The following is a 24,478-nucleotide window of genomic DNA, read 5'->3' on the forward strand; positions in this document are numbered from 1 at the left end:
TCAAATAAATAAATAAATATTTTTAAAAAAAATAAATCAACAGAAGATAAGTCTGCACCAGTGGTTGGTAGGAAGAGGATGGATGGTGCTTTGTACGCTATGTGCAGTGAGAGGGAGACCAACACAGAAACAGCAAGGAAGGTCTTCAGCAGGCCCTGCTGGTGCCTTGGGGAAGGTAAGTCTGTTGGCTTCTGTGAACAACAGGTGTTCCCACTGACCTCGGAGGTGCCTCTCTGGGTGAGAATGTTATCTAAAAATCTATCCCCATGTAAGACCTGGGAAAGCCACTGGGATAAAGATTCTCAGCCCAGGGTTTCCAAACGGGTGTCCTTCTGTGAGTAGAAGCAGCAATACTGATTGGCCATAAAAATCAGGCATCAGGCATTTCCCTTCAACATCAGATGTCATGGTGATAAAAGTCTAAAAAATCAAGTCTGATTAAATCCTGTCCCTGCTTTCAACCATTCAGGGTGCACTGGGAGAAATCGGAGCTGCTAAGTACAGTAGAGAAGGCGCCATCTTGCACAGCCCACAGCATCTCCAGCATTTCTGTCACTCAGCAAAACCAAACTGCTTACAAAGTTTCCAGTCTCTGTACATCTTCCTGGAACACCCTCTCCCCCTGACCTCCCACACATACACATGAACAACTTTTCTTTGTCCCATTCCTTCCCCAAGTGCTTGTGCCTCCCACAATATCCATCAGATGACACTCCATTTCCAAAGCTTTCCCTGGCCCCAGCCCCTGATAAGAGTTAGTGAATTCTTCCTCTGTGGCCCCCACCCCCACCCACCAGACTGCTACCTCCACTGCTGCAAGTGTGGGCAGGATCAGGGGCAGTGGGTCTAGGGATCAGAGTCCAGGGAGAGTCCAGGTGCAGAGGTCCAGAGAGTGGTCCAGGAAGCAGCATGCTGGGAAAAGTCACATCAAAGGTGTCTTTGAAAAATCCCCTCAGTACCTGAGGGTTCACACTCGAGGTGTAAGGCAGAACCCAGAGAAATAAAGTGAAGCTGAAGGAAGGTTCATGGCTGCACCATCATGAGGGATGCCAGACTAGGCCCGAGTGCCTGTGAATTCTAGAGGCCGGGCCTAGAGACCACTCCTTCCTCAGACCCCTTCCCTCGATCGTCCCTATTCAAGGAACCCTAAAGTGGGTGTCCAGAGACTATTCCTCAGGCTCATACCACTCCCTGCTCCATCCATCTAACAAAACAATTAGTAAATTTTCATCTACCTGATCCTGGCCTGGCCAGTTCTTCAAAGTCTCATTTCTGAAGGCTTACATTGTTTGGAATACTTAAAAACCTTTCAGAGTGAAGGGGAGCTTGGAGGTAAAAGAAAAAGTGGATGTTCCCTTTCTTTCATAAACTTCAATACAGGTTGCTCATATGAAAATCCACAAAGTCATTTTAGGAGTATTACAGTTCCAGTTGTACATTAAATCCCTTATTACTAAAAACTCTTGCTTTTTTATGTCTCAAATTCTAAATCTATTTTTCCTTTAGTGACATTTACTTGAGATTAAAGAGGAAGTGAATGGGCCTGTAAACTGAAAAATGGGGAAAAGATACAGTTGTACATTCAGTGATTCTACCAAAAATATTTTCTTGGTATGATATTGTCTAGCAATGTTTTCTGAATATATATGATGATGATACTTAAATTTTTCTTTTTCTTTTTTTTTGATACTTAACTTTTTCATCCATGTGACTGGCTATAATCATTCTTTTCTACATAACAGAGATCCATAATCAAATAAAACATAAAACAACTTTAAGGACAAGATGAAAAGTTCTTAACTGCAATATTAATTGCAATGTTGAAGTTTAAATATATAAGGTAAAAAACTGTCTAAGTTAGTTGTATGCATTTTGCCCTCCAAATCCATGTGTAGGGAACACATTTCTATGTATCTCTCTTAACAATTATAGATCCTACTGCCAGGTAAAATTCTTGGGCAGCATGCCTTCCCAAAAATTAGAGTGGATTTTGTTCACAGATATTAGTTTATCAGTTGTTCACCAACTGCATCAGCTGAAGACATTTAACAGCTTACATATCACTTTCTATATATTTTATTCATGTTTTTACAGAATCACATTTCATTACCTTCAAGCGGAGGCTGGCCTGTGGCTGCAGCTGTAGGATAAGAGAGGCCTCACACACCACACAGATGGGAGTGTTCATGGGCACCATGTTTCCACACTCTGCACATAAGCCCATCTGCACAAAGAAAGAGGTTTGTCTTGGGATGCAAAACCTGAAGGTATAAGTAGATCTTCGAATATAAGATTTAATTTGCTTTTGGGGTGCCTGGGTGGCTCAGTCGGTTAAGCATCTGCCTTTGGCTCAGGTCATGATCCTGGAGTCCTGGGATCAAGTCCCGCACTGGGCTCCCTGCTGAGCGGGGGAGTCTGCTTCTCTCTCTCCCTCTGCCCCTCCCCCCACTTGTGCTCTCTCTCTCTCTCTCTCTCTCTCAAATAAATAAAATCTTAAGAAAAAGATTTAATTTACTTTCGTAAAAAATGTTTAAAAATAATTACCTTTATTCTTATTTTTTTATATTGTAAGAACATGTTTACTGTGGAAAATAGAAGTGTAAAAAAAAAAAAAGAAAAAATATCTTACAGCACAATGGAGTAAGGAAACCCACAAATCCTCTCTCCAAAAAGCAATTATAAATTTGGATAAAACTGTCATTTCAGAGTCAAAAAACCATTCCAGATTCTGAAAGTCACCAAAGGCACACAACAAACTGAAAGTGGTGAATTTCAGATAAGAACACTACAAGTCTATGTGGTTCCTGCTTGAGGCTATACCCATCCTCCTCTAGCTCTGTCAGTGTGGCAGCCTCACTGGGGCAGGAGATGCTGTGAAAACCAGCAGCTTCATAGCTGCAGCTGGGCAGGGGTCACTTGATTTGGAGCACTATTAAGATGACAATCTCAGTGGCAAGAAAACAGGGAGGGCCAGTGGCTGTATGAGCCTGAAATCATCATCCTGTTTGAGGCAACTAGTCAGGGATTTAACAGAAAGTTCCAGGAGGTAAGTCAAATATAGGGTGCTTGATAAGCTCCCCACATATCTTTAGTTGACTGGAAGATATACACATGTATAGCATAAACCAGAGTGGGAGTAAGCCACTCATACATTGCTGGCTGATGGAGGCTACACATGGAGATGCAAGGGAGTTCAGTATAAAGTAAAAGCTGAGGCAGACTTGAAAATAGCCTGAAGATTGAATGTTTGATCCAGCCCACACATAGATCCATCAGCAGAGAGTGGAAGCCTTACTGGACCAAGGTATTTGAGTACAACTTCTGGCCAATCTTCAGTTGAGCACTAAGCTATGCAGACCCAGGGGTGACCCCAGGCTTAAAAATAAAAACAAGAACAAAAAACCTGATATCAGGGGTGCCTGGGTGGCTCAGATGGTTAAGCGTCTGCCTTTGGCTCAGGTCATGATCCCAGGGTCCTGGGATCGGGTCCCACATCGGGCTCCCTGCTCCTTGGGAGCCTGCTTCTCCTTCTACTTCTCTCTCTCTCCCTCTGTCTCTCATGAATAAATAAATAAAATCTTAAAAAAAAAAAAACCTGACATCAGTGGCCACACATTTCAGGGGAGACAAACATGAGAAAAAAATTAATCCCAGTAAACAAAAATAAAAATAGCAGAAAAAAAAAAAAAAAAGAAAGAAAACGTTAGAATCCAGAGTTGTTATAATATATCATCTAAGATGTCCAGAATTAAAAAAATTATGAGGCACACAAAAAACAAGAAAGTGTGACCTAAACTCAGGGAGAAAAAAAACAGTTGGTAGATATAGTATCCCCAGATGTTGGATTTACAAAGATTTCAAAACAGCTGTTATAAAACTGTTCAAAGAACTCAAGGAAACCATGTTTAAAAGATAAAGAAAGTATTATGGTGATGATTCAAAAAAATAGGGACTCTTAATAAAGACATAGAAATTATTTTTTAAAAAGAACCATATCAAAACCTGGAGTTTAAAATTAAAATAACTGAAATGGGGAAAAGAAAACAAAAACAAAAACAAAAAAAACCCTCCAGAGGGACTCCATAGCAGATCAGAGATGACAGAAGAAAGACTGGTGAACATGAATATGTTCAATAGAAATTTTCCAATCTGAAGAACAAAGAGAAAAAGGATGGAAGAAAATAAACCATCAAACACTTGTAGGACAACATAAAACATATCAACATACATGTAATAGGAGTCTTAGAAGGAAGGGAGAGAGAAGAAAAGGTAAAAAAAAAAAAAGAATTTGAAGAAATAATAGCCAAAAACTTCCCACATTTGAAGAAAAACATTAATCTATAGCTCCAAGAAAATCAATTCCAAGAAAGATAAACAGAAAGAGATCCACACTTAGGCACACTATAGTCAGATTGTTGAATGTCAGAGAAAGAGAAAAGTCTTAAAAGTAGCAAGAGAAAAAACTACTTATCACATACATCAAAAACCATGGAGACCAGAGGTAGGAGAATAATGTCTTCAAAGGACTGAAATTAAAAATAACTGTCAAACAAGGGGCTTCTGGGTGGCTCAGTCTGTTAAGCGTCTGACTCTTGATTTCAGCTCAGGTCATGATCTCAGGGTTGTGAGATCGAGGCCTGCGTCATCAGGCTCCATGCTCAGTGGGGTGCCTGCTTGAGAGTCTCCTTCTACCTCTGCCCTTCCCTTCCCCCCCTCTCAAATAAATAAGTAAATCCTTAAAAATAACTGTTAAACAAGAATTCTACATCCAGTAAAATTATCCTTCAAAAGAGGATGCAAAATAAATATTATCAGATAGACAAAGACAGAAAGAAATGGCTAGCAGATGTGCCTTTAGTAAAGGAAGTCCACCAGGCTGAAACTAAGTGACACTAGACGATAACCTGAGTTCGCAGGAAAGAAATGAAGAAATGAGACACCAGATATGAGTACATAAACATTTTTTAAATGACATAAGATCACGTAACACTGCATTTTCAGTTTATAACATATATAGATGTAATATATATGATGATATATATTACAGAAAAGATAAATAAATGGGGAGGAAAAGGAGTATGGCTGTTGACCATTGGATAGCAAAGAAGTTCAACTGGGGTGACATAGACCTGAACCGGCAAGCAAAAAGCAAAAAACTGGGTCCAGTGAAACCTGTTTGGAAATCTCCCTCTGGGGAGCTGGTAGAACATGCTGGGAAGGCCTGTGCAGGCATGCTCCTATAGCTTGCTGGCAAACTGCCCACTGGGATGCCTGAGGACTATCTGGAAGCTGGCTGGGGTGCCAGTGAAACTCACTGAGAAGCTGTTCATGGGATGTTACCAAAACTGGATTCCTGCAGGTTAGTTGAGCACTGCCAGAGCAAAAAGAGAGGAAAGCATACCAGAACCAGGAAGAAAGGCCAAGTCCATTCTCCTGCAGTGTCCCTCCAGCAGCAATGTTCCTCTACTAACAAAATTAACATCTAGCTAGCTGGCACAGGAGAAATGTTAAAAGGGTCCAGCTCCAGGACCCACGAGGCAGGGCAATGAAGGGTGGATCTGGAGCTGTAAGGTGCACTTCTCCATCTGTTAATGAGACTCTGTCTTGGATTAAGTTTACCATTTAAAATATTTATAATCTTGGGGCACCTGGGTGCCTCAGTCAGTTACGCCTCTTCCTTCGGCTCCGGTCATGATCACAGGGTCCTAGGATCGAGCCCTGCATTGGGCTCCTTGCTCAGCGGGGAGCCTGCTTCTCCCTTTGCCTGCTGGTCCCCCTGCTTGTGCTCTCTCTCTTTGTCAAACAAATAAATAAAATCTTTAAAAAAATAATAAAAATAATAAATAATAAATAATAAAATAAAATAAATAAAAATAAAATAATAAAAATAAATAAAATATTTATAATCTTTGATAACTTTTCCTCCCTAAAAGAACAAAGAAAGTTCTGAAAATCTGTTTTCCAGGGTGCCTGGGTGGTACAACTGGTTGAGCGACTGACTCTTGGTTTCAATTCAGGTTGTGATCTCAGGGTTGTGGGACTGAGCCCCACACTGGGCTCTGTGCTCAGCACAGAGTCTGCTTGGGATTCTTTCTCTGCCTCTCCCTGGCCCCATCCCCTGCTCACACTATAATAAAAAAATATTTATTATTATTTATAATAAATAAATAAAGTCTTTGAAAATCTGTTTTCAGGCAAGTAAAAAATAACTTTGACACTGCACCAATGAATGAAAATAAGCAGGGGAAATCCAAACTGCTGGGATCTATTCATAGTTTATTTTCTGTATTATCTTTTTTATGAAGTTCAAAATACATTATAGAAAATTAAATTAACTTCTACAACAATCTTGAGCAATACCTTGGAATAAATTGTAAAAAAGATATCCATTTAGATTCTCACCCTTTGCTTGAAGGTATAACTCAATTCTAGAACTCTAGACTTAAACACACTGAATTAGTGGCTTTTTCTTAGTGACTATCTTTTTAAAGATGGTTATCTTTCAGTCAACATCATAGATCCTTTTATTTCATTTTGGAAACCCTACTCCATAAAACTCCCCAAGTTTCAAGTGCATAAAAGATAACATATTTTGGTGAAGGTTTTGATTTTTAGTAAGCTGAGTATCTTTTTTAACTATAAACTCATTAGTAGGCTTATACCAATTATTATCTACACTTAACAGCCCAAATTTTTTAATAGATCAATCTATAGCTTATACCAATCTTCGGACAAAATGATGTATCTTAAGGATATACAGATTTGTAATTAGTACTTCTCTCCATTTATTTCTAGAATAGAAATATTACTGTACCCAGGTTATAAACTGAGTATCATCTGAGTAGGAAATATATATTTATCTATGCACATATCACTGAAACAATAAGATTTCAGGGCACCTGCGTGGCTCAGTTGGTTAAGCATCTGCCTTCGGCTCAGGTCATGAACTCAGGGTCCTGGGTTTGAGTCCTACATCAGGCTCCCTGCTCCATGGGGAGCCTGCTTCTCTCTCTCCCTCTGCCTGCCACTCCCCCTATTGTGCACGCACGCACTCTCTCTCTCTCCCTCTGTCAAATAAATAAATAAAATCTTTAAAAAAAAATACAATAGGATTTCAGTATCCTTCTGAACCTGTGCTTCTGTAAGGCCACCAAAAGAAATGGCATCGCAAACAAGGTTTTCCATTTTTAAGTAAGAGACTGGGCAATAAGAGATTAGTCTGCCGGTAATTTTTTCAACAATATTTATGTTTGTGGATCATGAGTGCCAGGTACTATGCTACTGCTCTACTAAAGATCAGATAAACCAATGAAAGAAGTTTTTAAAGATTCTGCTGCTCACCTGAGCTCCTTCTGGGGGTGGGAGACGACAGCCAAATATGGGTGGGACAGGAGAGCCACATTCTTGACAGAAGCGAGCAAAGGGGTCAGATGGGCGGGGGGCCAGGCAGTGGGCACACCTGCAACAAAATAGGTTTCTGATCGGCTATGTTCTGATGGGTTCACATTAAGAAGTCAGATGAAAATCTCCAAGTGTTCAAACATTTTAGAAAATAAAAAAACAAAACAAAGAGCAGACCACTCTCAAAGGCTATATGGAACAAGTTCAAGACAGGGGTTGCTTCTCCAGTCATTTTATTACAAAGTGGCCTTCCACCTGGACCCACTGGTCCTTCACCTGGCCTGGCTTACCTTATTTCCCGACCTGTGGCAGAAGTTTATCAGCAGCCTTGATCCCACTTCTGACTCATCCTATGACACTGGATTTGGCGTGGGTGAGGGTGATCCCTGAGAATTCCAGTAAAGTCTACCTTAACTGCAATCTTCTGACTTCCTACCTGACCTCTGAGCTCAGTCTGTGACAGGTCTTGCCTAGAGGAGGACCACGTCTTGACCAAAGAAGATATACAAATGGCCAAGAAACACATGAAAAAAATGCTCAATGTCACTTGTCATTAGGAAAATGCAAATCAAAACCACAATAAAATTCCACTTTATATCTATTAGGATGACTATTAGAAAAACAGATAATAACAAGTATTGGTGGAGAAATTGACACCCTTGTGCATTTCTGGTGGAAGGTAAAATGATGCAACTGCTGTGGAAAACAGTTTAGCAGTTCCTGAAAAAGTTGGGCAAAGAATTACCATAAAATCGAAATTCTAGTCCTAGGTAAATACCCCAAAGAACTGAAATCAGGGACTCAGATACTTGGATACCAATGTTCACAGCAGCATTATTCACAATAGTCAAATGTGGTAACAACTCAAGTGTCCATGAACAGATGAGCAGATAAACAAATTGTGGCATATACATAATGGGATATTTTTCATCTTTAATATGGAATGAAATTCTGATACATACTACAACATGAGAACTTCAAAAATATTATGCTAAGTGAAGTAAGTCAGACACAAAAGGACAAATATTGTCTGATTCTACTTAATAAGGTAATTAGAATAGGCAAATTCATAAAAACAGAAAGGAGAACAGAGGTTACTAGGGGCTGGAAGGATTAGGTGAAGGAGTTATTGCTTAATGGGAACTGAGTTCTGTGTGGAATGACAAAAAAGTTCTGGAAATGGATGGTGGTGATGGCTGCACAACGTTGTGAATGTACTTAATGCCAGTGAATTGTAAACTTAAAAATCATTAAAATGGTAGATTTTATTTATGTATATTTTACCACAATAAAAGTGTAAAGGGCCTCAAAAATAATCAATATAAAATAAAAGTAATAATGTAAGGATGTATATGTATAATATGTATAAATGTAATAATGTATTATGGGGTTCATAATACTCGTAGATGTGAAATGAGTGACCACAGTAGCACAAAGGCTGTTTTTAGCGCCCAGAAGTACAGAATCATGAGGTGCCTGTGGTGTGTACAAGGTGGCCTAATCCTGCTTGAGGATGGGCTGTGATGAGTTAAAAATACGTATTAGAAACCCTAAAGCAACCACTAAAAACAAAGTTCTAGCTAATAAGCTAACAAAGCCTATAAAACAAAATGGAATCATGAAACATACCCAACTAATCCAAAAGATGGCAGAAAAAAAGAAAAGGCAACAAAGAACAGATAAGATGAACAGAAAACAAATAGCACGATGGTTGATTTAAATTCAAACATATCAATAACCAGAATATACTCTTAACACCCCAACTAAAATGTAGAAATTGTCAGGTTTTTTAAAAAGCAAGACCTAACTAGATGTTGCTTTAAAAAAACTTAAAGAAGTGCTCGCTTCGGCAGCACATATACTAAAAAAACTTAAAGAAAAACAGATAGGTTAAAAGTAAAAGGATGAAAACAGACCATGCAAACACTAATCAGAAGAAAGCAGGGGTGGCTGTGTTAATATCAGACAAAATAGGTTTTTTTTTTCTTCAGACAAAATAGATTCCTGAACAAAGAGCATCACCAGGGTTAAAGAAGGTTATTCATAATGATAAAGGGGTCAACTCAGCGAGAGGACATAAGAATCCAAAAGGTTTATACACAATAATAGAGCTTAAAAGTACATGAAGCAAAATCCAATAGAAAGCATGGATATGTAGACAAATTCATAATTATAGCCACAGATTTCTCAATCACTGATGAAGCAATAGGTGGAAAAATCAGTAAATATAGAGAAGAGTTAAACAATATCATCAACCAACTTAACCTAATTGACAGTTGCAGAATACTCACCCTAGCAAAATGCACATTCTTTTCAAGTGTACATGGAACATTCACCAATCAAATCATACAATATATGTTCTCTGATCAAAAAAGGAATTAAATTTGAAATAAGTACCAGAGGATATAAGGAAAATCCCCAAATATTTGGAAATTTAATGAAATACTTTCAAATAACCCATGGGTCAAAAAAGAAACAACAAGGATAGTTAGAGTTTACACTGAATTAAAATGAAACACAACAGGGCGCCTAGTTCAGTCAGTAGAGCATGCAGCTCTTGATCTCAGAGTCGTGAGTTCAAGCCCCACACTGGGCATGGGGTCTACTTAAAAAAATTAAAAATAAAAATGAATGAAAACACAACATACCAATATTAGGGGCTAACGCAGTACTCAGGGGGAAATGCAGATTCTAAATGCCTATGTTAGAAAGAAGAAAGGCTTCAAATGAACATCTTCCACATACTAAAGAAATTAGAAAAAGAAGAGCAGAGGTGCCTGGATGGTGCAGTTGGTTGAGCAAACAGCTCTTGGTTTCAGCTCAGGTCCTGATCTCATCAGGGTCATGAGATCCAGCCCCACGTCCAGCTCCAAACTCAGTGCAGAGTCTGCTTTACACTCTGTCTCCCTCTGCCCCCTGCTCCTGCTCTCTTTCTCTCTCTCTAACAAATAAATAAATCTTAAAAAAAAGAAAGAGAAGAGCAAATGAAACTAAAGGTTCGCTAAAAAAGAAACAGATAAACCTAAACAGACTTATATTTATTAAACAAACTTAATATGTAGTTTAAAGTCTTCCTTAAAACTCTGGACCCCAGTGCCTTCACTGGTGTACCCGACCAAACACCTAAGGAAGAAATAATACCAATTCTTTTCTTTTTTATTAACATATAATGTATTATTTGTTTCAAGGGTACAGGTCTGTGATTCATCAGCCTTACACAATTCACAGCACTCACCATAACACATACCCTCCCCAATGTCCATCACCCAGACACCCCATCCCTCTCACCCCCCAATAATACCAATTCTATACAAACTCAGAAAATTAAAGGAGAGAGAATACTTCCCAACTCATTTTGTGAGCCCAGAATTACCTTGATACTAAAATCAGAGAAAGACATTGTAAGGCATGAAAACTACAGACCAATATCCCTCATGCACATATATGCAAAAAGGTCTTTATATTTTAGCAAATCAAATTAAATATTACATAAAATAGGGGCGCCTGGGTGGCTCAGTCATTAAGCGTCTGCCTTTGGCTCGGGTCGTGGTCCCAGGGTCCTGGGATCGAGCCTCACATCGGGCTCCCTGCTCCATGGGGAGGCCTGCTTCTCCCTCTCCCACTCCCCTGCTTGTGTTCCCTCTCCTGTTATGTCTCTCTCTGTCAAGTAAATAAATAAAATATTTAAAAAAATAAATAAATATTACATAAAATAGATAATACTTCAAGTGAGGTCTATCTCAGAAATGCATGGTTGATTTAAAACTTGAAAATCAGGGCACCTGGGTGGCTCAGTCAGTTAAGCGTTTGCCTTTGGCTCAGGTCATGATCCCGGGGTCCTGGGATTGAGCCCCACATTGAGCTCCCTTCTCAGTGGGGAGCCTGCTCCCTCTTCTCCCTCTCTCTCTGCCTGCTGCTCTGCCTTCTTATGTGCTCCCTCTCTCTTTCTCTGTCAAATAAATAAATAAAATATTTTAAAAAATAAAACTTGAAAATCAGAGGTGCCTGTGTGGCTCAGTCAGTTAAGTGTCTGACTTTGGCTCAGGTCATGATCTTAGGGTCCTGGGATCAAGAGCCCTGCCCCTGGCTCCATGCTCAGCAGAGAGTCTGCTTCACTCTCTCCCTCTACCCTTCCCGCAGCTCATGCTCTCTCTGTCTCTCTCTCTCTCAAATAAATAAACAAAATCTTTAAAATAAAACTTGAAAATCAATCTTAGTAATTCACCACATGAACAAAAAAGGAAAAACCATATGATGACTTTAATAGGTAGAGAAAATGCTATAGACAAAATCCAACATCTACTCCTGATTTAAAAGAAAAACAACCAAAAAACCCTAGGGGCACCTATGTGGCTCAGTCAGTTAAGCATCTGCCTTCGACTCAGGTCATGATCCCAGGGTCCTGGGATCCAGCCCCACATCTGGCTCCCTACTCAGTAGGGAGCCTGCTTCTCCCTCTCCCTCTGCCCCCCGGCTCATCTCTCTCACTCTCTCTATCTCAGATAAATAAATAAAATCTTAAAAAAAAAAACAAACTGTCAGCAAGCTAGGACTAGGAGAAAATTTCCTCAATCTGAAAGGTCAGCAAAAAAAATCTATAGCCAATATCATATTTAATGTTAAGAAATGGAATGTTTTCTCCCTAAGTTCAGGAATAAGGCAAGAATGTCCACTCTCATCACTTCTATTCTAAATTTACTGGAAGTTCTGGCCAAGGCAACAAGTCAAGAAAAAAAAGAAAAAAGAAAAGGGATCTGTATATATGTTCCAGCTATAGAGCTCAGACTGTTTCGGCTTGCACAGCACCTCAGGAGAGGAAAGAATATATGAATAGGGAATATTGCCATCCAGGTGGCTTTAGGGTTCTGAGGAGTAGAGAAGGATGGCACGGGGGAGGTCTGGATGGATCTAATTTGTGTAGGAGTTCCCCATAGATAAATTACTGATCCCCCAACTACTATCTCCCAGGATGTAATGGCTGAATTAATATGTAATCAACTGCACTGTAACTAAGGCAAGTGCATGCCCCACCCGATACCATTTCTTACCCTCTAATCCTACCTGATCTTTAACAAATCATTAATAATTCTAAGGATAATCTCTATTTTGTTGTGCTTTTTTGTAACTTTTAAATAAATCAGTTTATAGTGGAAGGAAGGAAGGAAGGAAGGAAGGGAGGGAGGGAAGGAAGGAAGGAAGGAAGGAAGGATCCATGTAGAAAATGAAGAAGTAAAATAATTGCTTTTATTTGCACGTGAGGGGGGCCTGGCTGCCTCCATCAGAAGAGCATGCGACTCTTGATCTCAGGGTTGTGAGTTTGAGCCCCACATTGGGTGTAGAGATAGAATAAATCAACTTTAAAAAAATAAAAAAATATTCACAGGTATCCTGACCACCTATATAGATAATTCTATGGACCCTACCAAAAAAGCTAAAAGAATAAGTGAGTTTAGTAAGGTTCTAGGATATAAGAACACTACACAAAATCAATTTTATATTCCAGCAATGAATAACCAGAAATTTACATTTTAAAAACAATACCATTTATGACAGCATCAAAAAAATACGAAATACTTAGAAATCAATTTGACAAAAGATATGTAAATCCTGAGCACTGAAAACTATACAACACTGCTGAAAGAAATTACGGAAGAACTAAATAAACGATGAGATACCTCATTTTTCTGGACTGTAAAGACTCAAAATTGTTAATAACATCAATTTTTCTTAAATTAATATATCAACTAAATGCAATCCAAATCAAAATTCTAGCAGACATTTTGTAGATGTTGAGAAGCTGATTTTAAAACTTATTTGAAAATGCAAAGTACCGAGAGGAGCCAAACTATTTTTGTAAAAGAAGAACAAAGTTGAAGAATGTATAACACTTAGTTTCAAGACTTATTATAAAGATATGACAATCAAGCAGTGTGGTAGTAAATAAATATAGACAAACATCAGTGGATCAGAACACAGAGTCCAGACGCAGACCCACAAAATCTCAAAAGTAATCAATCAGAAAAGGACAATCTTTTCAACAAATGGTGCTGGAATAACCTCACACCATAATTAAATATGGATCATAGACCTAAATATAAGAGATAAAACTTTTAGCAGAAAACACAGAAGAAAATCTTATGAGTGAGATATGTCTTCAGCTTGGGAAAGACTTCTTAAATATGTCAAAATAAACATTAAGTATAAGAAAAATAAATACATCACATTTCAACAAAAAAACTTTAGCTCTTTAAAAATAAACTTTCTTAAGCAAATAACAAGCGAAAATTGGGAGAAAATATTTGCAAAACACATATTAACAAAAGAGAACATGTACAACTCTATAATTAGGAGATATAGTACTCAATTTTTAAAAAGGGCAAAATGTTTGAACAGGCACTTTCCCAAAGAAAGTATATGGATGGCAAATAAACACTTTTACAGTGCTCAAAAGTCATTAGTCACTAGGGAAATGCAAATGAAATCCCAAGCACCATCTCACAAGAATGGCCAAACATAAAAATTAAAGCATTGGTGAGGATGTAGAGAAAGTGGAACTCTCATACACTGTTGCTGGGAATGTAAAATGGTGCACCTCCTTTGGAAAACGGTTTGGCAGTTTCTTAAAAAGTTAAACGTACACCTATCATACGACCGAGGCATTTCATTCCAGGTATGTACTTAAGGGAAATGAAACTATATGTGCATATCATGACTTGTATACAAATGTTCTTAGCTTTATCTGAATAGCCCAAAACTGGAAACAACCCAGATGTCCATCAATAGATGACTAAATATACAGATTGTGATGTATCCATACAACGGGATACTACTCAACAATAAAAAGAAATAAACACCTGATACGTGCAGCAACGTGGGTGAATCTCAAAATAACTAGGAAAAGGAATGTGGCGCCAGGGTGGCTCAGTCGTTAAGCATCTGCCTTCGGCTCAGGTCATGATCCCGGGGTCCGGGGATCGAGCCCCGCATCGGGCTCCCTGCTCCACAGGAAACCTGCTTCTCCCTCTCCCACACCCCCTGCTTGTGTTCCCTCTCTTGCTGTGTCTCTCTCTGTCAAATAAATAAATAAAATCTTAAAAAAAAAAATCTAGGAAAATGAAAGAAGCTTGGCAAAAAGAGCACATACTGAATTATTCCATTTATGTATGGAATCAAATGCAAACTAAAACTACAGTGCCGAGAAGCAGATCAATAGTTGCCTTGGGATAGGGAGGAGCACAAGGGAGGGATTTCAAAAGGGTACAGTGCAGGAAACTTTTGGAGGTGACGGACTTGTTCATTTTCTTAATTATAGTGATAGTTTCAAGGTTATATGCATATGTCAATTGCACGGTTTTTTTGCAAAATGAATTAAAAAAATTTTTTTTACTTGAGTATAGTTGACACACAATGTTACATTGGTTTCAGTTGTATAACATAGTGATTCAACTTCTTTACATGTTAGGCTCACAAGTAGAGCTACCATCTGTCACCATACAATGCTATTACCATTGGCTATATTCCCTATGCTTTTGTTCCTGTAACTTATTCATTCCATAACTGGAAGACTATATCTCCCACTCCCCTTCCCCCATTTTGCCCATCCCTCCAACCCCCTCTTCTCTGGCAACCATCAGTTTGTTCTCTGTACTTGTAAGTCTGATTCCTCTGTTTGTTTATTCATTTTTTTTTTTTTTTTGCTTTTTAGATTCTACATATGAGTGAAATCATATGGTATTTGTCTTTCTCCGTCTAATTTCACTCAGCATAATACCCTTTAGGTCTATCCATGTTGTAGCAAATGGCACGATCTCATCCTTTTTATGGCTGTGTAATGTTCCACTGCATAAATATACCACATATTCCCTATTCATTCACCTATTGATGAACACTTAGGTTGCTTCCATGTCTTTGCTATTGTACATAATGGTGTGATATACATAAGGGTCGACTGTACTTTTTAAATAAGTACAGTTTTATTGTATATCAATATACTTTTAAAATTTATAAAAATTTAATGAAAGACAGTTGGGTGAGAAAACACCATTCCTATGTCTCATCCTTAAATTTTTTTGACAATGTCTCAGTAGAATTTAAGAAATAGTAAAGAAAATGTGATACTTACTTGAGAAAGTCTGTCTCTCTTTGAATTCTCATGATCTCCGTGCTTGTCAAACTCTTCTGGCCAGTTATGTGTGCAAAACTAGGGAACTACAATTAAGGTCCATATAAAATCACAGTAAAAGCTATGTACAGTAAAATTTCATTTTAATGTGTTGTCTTACCATATCCAGCACTCATCTTTTGAGAACCACGATGGGAGAATCATAAGTAATGATTACCCCAGGACCCAACATTAAAAAGATTAGAATGCTATCATGATTAGGTACGTATATTTCATTAAAAACAGAGTTTACAAGAAAAGATATCTGAATTTACCATCAGACAGACCAGAGTTTAGAATTTAAAAACCTAAGTTGCCCTCTATTTTTCTCAAAGATTACATCCCCAGGACTCAAAGATTCACCTAAAAGAACATATGCAGCAACTGTCTGCTGTTATCCAAAAACATTTAACTCATTTGATATATTTTTATTTGAGCATTCACTTTGTACCAGGCACTGTGTTTGACATAGGGAGGGGGGACAAAGATAAATACTACACGGTCCCTACCCTTTAGGAGCTGAACTGGTGGACACACAAAATACTGAAACACTGTGGTTTGCATTTGTGTTGAGTCCCATGGGACCCTAGAAGAGAAAATAACCACATTCACTTGCTCCAGGGGAGAGAGGCTTCCTAGGATGTTAACACCTGAGCTGGGCCTGGGAAAGTAAAAAAAAGGTTTGTCAAACGGACAGAAGACAATGGGAATCCCAAGCAGAGGAAACCCCTTTGCAAAGGCACAGTGGTAGGGCAGTGCTTGGCCTATCCTGGGGCTGAGGGGTGTGACGTGCTTTAGACGTCTGAGTAGCTGCAGAAGGAACATGGAGGGGAGGAGCTATCCCTTAAGAAGGGTCTGACACCTGCTAAAATGGTATTATGTAGTCATTATCTCCTTAACATTTCACAATGATCTTATGAGGTGAGTAATATTATCCTCATTTAAAAATTTTTTGTAATATTTTATTTTGATATAATTTTGAACTTACAGAAAAGTTGCAAGGAGAGTACAAATAACTCCTGCATACCCAGCTTGACCAGTTTTTCATGTTAACATTTTGCTCAGTGCACCTTCTCTCTCTCCCTGAATCACGTGAGAATGAGCAGCAGTTACAATGCCCTTCTGCCCCTACATACTTGAGTGTGCACGACCTAAGAATTAGGATGTCCTCTTACATGACAATGCAATTATCAAAACCAGAAAAGTTAATGGCTACACAATAATGCTATGATCTAATCCCCAGATCTTTATTCAAATGTCATTGTTCCTACCAATGATGTCCTTCACACTATATATTATTTTTCCTGGTCTAGGATCCAGTCCAGTGTCACACTGTGCATTTAGTTGTCAAGTCTCTTTTGTCTCCTTTAACCTGGAATTGTTCCTCAGTCTGTCTGTATCTTTCATGATCTTGACATGTTTGAAGAGTAATGGGTCATTTAATCTGTAGAATCTCCATTAATTTGGTTTTGTCTGATGTTTCCTCATGATTGGATTCAGGCATGCATTTTGGCACAAATATGAGGGAAATGATATTGTGTCCATCTCAGTGCCTCACACCAAGAGGCACATATAATCCCCATTTTTGTTTCCCTTGCCTTTGAAGACATGTCTAGCAAGAAGTTGCTGAGGCCAAGGTCAAGGAGGTTGCTGCCTATGTTCTCCTCTAGGACTTTGATGGATTCCTGTCTCACATTTACGTCTTTCATTCATTTTGAGTTTATCTTTGTGTATGGTGTAAGAAAATGGTCCAGTTTCATTCTTCTGCATGTGGCTGTCCAATTTTCCCAACACCATTTGTTGAAGACACTGTCTTTTTTCCATTGGATATTCTTTCCAGCTTTGTCAAGGATTAGTTGACCATAAAGCTGAGGGTCCATGACTGGGTTCTCTATTCTGTTGCACTGATCTATGTGTCTGTTTTTGTGCCAGTACCATATTGTCTTGATGATTACAGCTTTGTAGTAGAGCTTGAAGTCCGGAATTGTGATGCTGCCAGCTTTTGTTTTCTTTTTCAACATTCCTCTAGCTATTCAGGGTCTTTTCTGGTTCTAGTCAAATTTTAGGATTATTTGTTCCAGCTCTGTGAAAAATATTGATGGTATTTTGATAGGGATTGCATTGAATGTGTAGATTGTTCTGGATAGCATAGACATTTTAACAATATTTTTCTTGGAGAGAAGTGGGTGAGGGGATGGGGTAACTGGGTGATGGGCATTAAGGAGGGCACTTGATGTAATAAGCATTGTAATATGCGACTGATGCATCACTAAACTCTACCTCTGAAACTAAACATAATCATCATCATCCCCATTTTTGAGATGAAGATGCTGAGGCTCAGAAAGGTTGAGTCACTTGCATGAGGTCATGTCAACAGTATGTGAACTATCTCACATATCCAGGCCTCTCTGACCCCAGTAGGGTCCCTGTCCACCATAATAACTATGGGCTGAGCTTAGGACTCCAGAATTTATGCTTTAGGCAATGGGGAGCAGTCAGAGGTTTTGAGTTGCTTTTGTGTCAGATCTAACATAGCATAGACAAAGTGGTGGTCTACTGGCCAAATCTGGCCTGCCATTGAGTTTCATTTGGCCCATATATATTGGTCCACACAGCGTTTCAAAATTCAATTTAATTGTTAACATTTAAAATTAGGTTATAACACATAAAGATGCAGGTTTCTGGATTTTCTTGCAAAATCATAAGATGTGGCAATACTGAGTCTGTAGGCCTTCTTGTCCATAGCTGACTGGAGCTAAGTAGAGATAACTAACCCATTGAGCTGACTCAGGCATTCCATGTTGCCAGAGAACCCCTGACTCATGCCCTGAAACTAAAGCCCCGTGTCAGCTGTCATTTGTCTTCCACCCAGGTTTTACAACACATTTACTCTGCTGCCTAGCCCCTAATGGCGCCCCCAGGTCAGATGCTTAGTTCAGAGACATCTTGTCTCCCCGGTGGTTGTTGACATGTTGTAATACCCAGCATCATTAATTCTGATGTTTGCTGAAGTATGCTTCAGATGGGATTTAGCTGGAATAATGACAAGAATCTCTTACCAACAGGAATAAAAAGAGTAGAAGATAAACGTTTTGCGGTCATTTTCTGGCCCCCTTGGTTCTCTGATTTCTAGTCAAATTCCCCGAATGTGTCCCCATGTTCCTAGTTTTGGGGTATTCTAAATCTTGGAATCTTTACATATTGTCTCATTCTATCTTTCCTTTTGAAACAACTCTTAAATAACTAGGTGGGCAAGGTAATCCAAATATTCATACACAAAGAAAATCAATCACTCTTTCTGGACACATTACAGATTATTATGGTCACGTGAGAATGTTTTCCAAAAATAGTTATGATTGCATTTTGTCATATACCATTCATTCTTCAAAATGATATTTTTCTATCTCAAAGCCAGTATTCTTATATACTACACTGGCTACACTGGGGAGCACTGCTTACAGGAGTTGAGTGCTTATTAGTCTATTTGGTAACCAGGGAATCATTCTTCCAGAAGACTGAGAAGGGCAATCTTCTATTGCAGGGATGGTTGTCCTTTTGTTTACTGAGATTTTCAGGAAGGCCTTACTAGGTCAGTGGTCCTCTGGCCTGGGCTTTGTGACCCTCCAGGAAATACAGTCAGTGGGCTCATAGAAGAACCCGGGAGGTCACACTGAGTTACCCTACAGCACTAGAGACTGGAAATGAAGAAAAGGATTTGACTTTGAGATAAGGATAGTTGGTCTTCTAGGCCAGGGATGCTCAGACTGAGCTGATTACCAAAATCTTTCAGGAACTCCATCCCAGGCTTATGGGATCAGATTACCTAAAAGGATTGTAGGAAGGTGTAGCTGGGAGTGCATATATATTTAAAGTTCCCCCAGGTGATTCTGATGTACAACCAGGTGTGAGGGTCATACCTTTTTTATACTTGATGGTAAGTGTGAGCAGCCTTGGGATCAGAGGTACACCAGGAGCAGTTGTGGGTGGCTAGAAAATGTGATTCCAGGTACACTCTATCTAGGGCTCACAATTGGAGGAAGAGAGCAAGGGCTCTTGGGTTGCCCTTAGATGCCAAAAGTCTAGATTGGATTTTATAAACACTGAAAAATCTGAGTGCTCGAATAGTTGTAGTAGGCAACTAGGATAAGAGAATCTTTGTGTTATACAGTAATTAAGTAATTAAGTATTTAGGTTGTAAATCACCTCCAAATCGAATGGGCAAGTCCCTGTCCTTGTCTAATTTGAAACCCTGGTAACATTTGACATATATGTGTACTTCTCCTTGAAACTCTTTCTTCTTTTGACTTCTATGGCACCACTTTTTTTTTCCTTTGGCTTTCTTCCTTCTTCTCAGGCTCTTCCTCCTCTGTTCAACCTCTAAGTCAAGGATTTTGTCTTGTGCCATCTACTCTTCATCTTCTGTACCCTGTCAGCAAGTAATCTCATTCAGACCCAAGCTTTAAACACCATCTATATATTGAATATTTCTAAATATATATCTGTGGCCCTGACCTCTTCCCTGAGGTTGAACTTGCACATCCAACAGTCTACTTGAGACATCCAGATAGATGTCTAATGAGTCCTTTCATACCTGCTTCTCCCTGATCTTCCCCATCTCAGTTAATAGCACCACCATCTCTAGATGTCCAGGCCAGAACCCAGAGTCAACTTTGGCTCCTCCCTGTCCGTTTTCCCATCCATCTGATCCTTCAGCCAAACCTGGTGTCTCTTCCTCCAAAACATATCTGGATTCCCATGCCTCCTACCATCACCACTTCTACAACCTTGGTCCAAGCCACCATCATCTCTCCCCTGGAGCAAAAACCTTCTAAATGATACTCCCCTCCTATTCCTTTACAGCTTAATCTCCATACTGTGGCCGAAGAGAAAAATTTTAAATGCAAATGATATCCTGTCTTACCTTCCAAATAGATTCCCTTTACAATTAGAGGAAAATCCAAACTCCTTGCTATAGGCCTCAAGATCCTAGCATCTGTGATTCTCAACTATGCCTGTCCATCAGGAATCACTTGTGGGTGAATTTTATTTAATTTTTTTAAAGATTTATTATTTTTTTGAGAGAGAGAGCACGCGCATGCGAACGCACATGCACATGAGCTGGGAGGGGAGGGGCACAAGGAGAGGGATAAGCAGGCTTCCCGCTGAGCAGGGAGCCCAACTCAGGGCCCCATCCCAGGACCGTGGGATCATGACCTGAGCCAAAGGCAGATGCTTAACCGACTGAGCCACCCAGGTGCCCACTATTTTAACATTTTTGATTGATGACTTAACATGTTTATTATCTGCATGCCCCACTCCCAATAAAATGTAAGCTTCTGAGTACAGGGGACTTTCTTGTCCAACACACTATTCCCAGGACTAAAACAGTGCCTGGCACATGGTGAAAAGGCTAGGAGATACTGACTTAAAAGTATTTCATGGGAAGATTAAGAATATAGGAGGTATTTAGTACCATAAAGATTTTCTTTAGAAGTTACCTGAGACTGGCAGGTGGGTGGTCTAGAACCTGATTCTTCATGGTAAGGTGGGATTTCCAGTGGACTCTCTGAGAAACGAAGATCTTTCCATGTTTTAGAGTCAGTTCTTTCACCTACCTCAAGGTCTACAATTATTTAAAAAAAAAATCATTCTGTGAACATCTGTAATTATATGTGTAATTATGCAAATATGTCTTCATAGGTAGAAACCTTTTTAGGGACCACTGTCATCACATCTTTAACTAGACATAGCAACTATATAAAGAAGCCCCCACTCGCTGAACTAACACTGGGAAAGAAAAAATTAACCTGGAGTGAGAAAATAAAAATCTGCCCTGCTACATTCTATAACATTCCACATCAGGCTGAGAAAATAGATAAATCCAATGGCAAGGTTAGCAGGAAACATTATTTCTCTCAAGGACACACCGAAGCTGTAAAATGTCATAACAGCCCCCCACCCTTCTTTGGGTTGCTACTGTTTCCACATTTATTTTTATAGTTTCCAAGGTGAACAAAACCCTGGTTCCCTTTGCAATCCATAGCTGATGGTGCCAGTTCACATGCAGCCCTGCTTTGCTTCGAGTCTGTCAAAACTCCGCTCTCATTTAAATTTCACCCAGACTCCACCTGTCCCCCAAGCCCTATAACCTTGTCTTTTCCTTTGTTTGGTGTGATGCCCCACGGTTCTTCTGCAGGGTGGTCTCCCCTGTTGCAACGAGTTAACAAATCTCACTTTGTTGGACTCCTTGATAATCCCTCTTGGTCTTAAGCTGTTATCGAGGACAGCACTAAGATTATAACTTACTTTTCTATTCCAGTGTTTCTTATTCCAACCCTTCTGCAGACAAGAACATAAGCAGTGAACCCATTTGGTGGCTTAGAATATTAAACCTCATCTTCATTCTTCCATGTCATACCTGCAGACTTTCTAAGGTTAACATTCCAATGCTGTTTATTTTCAGCATTCTTATATTTCTTCCATAGTTTTGATCCCACGAATCCATTTTTCAATTCCTAGGAATGAAGAGATCGCATGTCAATCACTTGATCACACCCATTTGCAATGTGAATATGAAAAGTTGCCAGGTAGAGACAATGTCATAGTGTGCCCTTCTTACTTGAAAGGGTTTACAATAGTTTTTACAAAATGACCTCTGTTTCACCTTACTCTGGAAACACACAGCTTTTATCTGGGCCGCTTGGCTGGTAGCATGTCTGGTTGGTAGGCTCCACCAGGCAAGCAGCAGGCAGCAGGACATGAAGGCAGGATGTTACAGTCATGGGAGTCTGGGGAATAACAAAGGGACCACCAGATCCAGGAGGCAAATAAAAGGTGGGGTCAGACCAAGATAGACTTAACCACACTACCTGCCCATGCACAGTCCTTATAATCTTCTCCATGGACTTTCTTCCCCATGGACTCAGTCCCTTATGCCTGATTCAAGCCTGAGCACCTACTGACCCAAGTTGGCCCAGCCTCTGCTGGATACCCCTGCCCATGGCAGATCGCTGTCCTGATCATACTTGAGCCCCACACTATGCCTGTACCCACTGCTCTGGTCCCACAGCCACCTCTGGACTCTGGTCCATCCTTGGGCTAAAGGGATTCCTTCCCAAACTTCTGGTCATCCCCATCAAGACCTCCATGACTAAGACTTTTTGGTTGATTGCCTTACCATGAGCTAGCCCATCCTCTGGCCCTCGGATCTGTCTCACTGGTGCTCAAAGCCCAGGGACTGAAGTTTCAAACATCCTTGTAGATAAGTCTAGTTCAACCTCCAAAGAGGCAAGGCTTTGAGCTTTTCAGGGATGAAGATTTCAACACAATGAATGGCTATGGTCACAGAGGGTTTCTACTAGTCTGATGTATCTGTTCAACAAATATACACTCACTGCCCTCTACAGCCTACCTCTGTGCAAGGCAATGAGTATGGCAGACATGCTCTCTGCCACCTTAGAACTTACCCTGCCTGGGGAAGGTAGACGATGAGCAAAGTAATCACATATTCAAAGCACCATATAAAAGGAGAAGGCCTGAATGCTGGGGGAGCAGTGATGGAACACAGCATACACAGTGTAGTTTGGCTGGAGTAATATACAGAGGAGTCACAGAGCAAAAAAGGATGACTGAAGACAGAAACTGATCACTTTCTTCAATAGTAAGTTCCACTGAAGACAATGGAACATGGGCCATGATGCTGGGGAGGAATTTCTAATGTGCAGGATGGACTGACCAACAGGCAGGAAATCACTTTGCCATGGTGGCTACTGACCTCAATTATAAGAACCTATGAGCACAAGTGACGAAATGAAAGAGAAGATGGGAATCTTCTCTGAGAAAAGAAGGAACCAAGAATGTGGTGACCATCTGAAAGTGTTACAGTTTCATTACTTGCCTGTTTGGAAGAATCTTTGAGAACATTTTCAACATGGTTTTCTGAAGAGACTGTATTTGGTGGCTCATAGCCCACCTGAAACACCTTTGTTACAATGCTACTCTGTCTGCAGTCCCTGAAAATTATTCAAAATAGAAAAAGTGTTACATGAAGCTTCAAAGAAAAGACAGCTATCTTGAATAACCATGCTGCCAGCCACACCACTTGATAAAGAACCAGGACACTACCACCTTCAACCCCACCACCACCCCACTCTGAGTTTCCTTGGTTGGTTTCCATAAATTACCATTTGGGCCCCTAGTTTGTTTGTTTGTTTTTCTCTTCCCAGGCTTGAAATTCCTGCTCTTATGTTTTAAATTAACCAATGAAGAGCGAGACCAAGAGACCCTAGGCCCCCACCCTCAACCCCAATAAAAGCAGAACCCCAGGCCCATGAACTCTCTCTCTCTCTCTCTACTGGTGACCTTGTTGTGTGGCCTCAGGTATGCTATGTAATTTCTAAGACCTGTAAGTAATAAACCTTGTCTCTGAGAGTTTCCTGATGGTTCCTGCTGAGGATGTCTTGCAGCCATGCTAAGAACCACAAGGGCCAATCTAGCCACAACACTGGTTACTGATGGGCTGAGGCCGGCACACGATAGTCTTCATGTGGACATGTTTTCATTTCTCTTGAATAGATATACAGGAGAGGAATTGCTGGGTCATGTGGTATCTCTAACTTTTTAGAAACTGCTAAACTGTGGTTGTTCCATTTTACATTCCCACCAGCATTATCTGAAGTTTCCAGTTTCTCCACATACGCATAAACATTGATATTGTCAGCTTTTTTTGATCACCTGTACTCTTGATTATGTTCTCTGTAGGCATTTGCTTGTGCTGTGTCCCTAGAGTATGGGGATATGGGCTTGGCTGTTGGAACACAGAATCAAAACAATAGTGGCTTAAACTAGAGAGAATCAACAGGGTATAATCAGCCCAGAGCTGGTACAGAGGTGCCATGGTGATGGGGGCATGGTGTC

The 24,478-nt window shown here is 39.9% G+C and overlaps 1 protein-coding gene across 2 annotated transcripts in view; it reads right to left on the minus strand.

The window, feature by feature from the left end:
- The window catches only part of DZANK1 (double zinc ribbon and ankyrin repeat domains 1), a 65,343-nt gene that overhangs the window by 26,779 nt on the left and 14,086 nt on the right, over positions 1-24,478 (minus strand). For both annotated transcript variants that reach the window (XM_073878435.1, XM_025876893.2), the window contains 6 exons: positions 23,460-23,574; positions 21,981-22,077; positions 21,061-21,185; positions 15,524-15,609; positions 7,342-7,459; positions 2,111-2,224 (listed from right to left, as the gene is read on the minus strand). In XM_073878435.1, coding sequence (XP_073734536.1) covers positions 2,111-2,224; positions 7,342-7,459; positions 15,524-15,609; positions 21,061-21,185; positions 21,981-22,077; positions 23,460-23,574 — 655 coding nt within the window. The remainder of the gene's footprint in view (positions 1-2,110; positions 2,225-7,341; positions 7,460-15,523; positions 15,610-21,060; positions 21,186-21,980; positions 22,078-23,459; positions 23,575-24,478) is intronic.

Source organism: Callorhinus ursinus, unplaced genomic scaffold (assembly GCF_003265705.2).
Source record: "Callorhinus ursinus isolate GAN/ISIS: 27379988/994484 unplaced genomic scaffold, GSC_fseal_2.0 scaffold29, whole genome shotgun sequence".
NCBI classification, from domain to species: domain Eukaryota; kingdom Metazoa; phylum Chordata; class Mammalia; order Carnivora; family Otariidae; genus Callorhinus; species Callorhinus ursinus.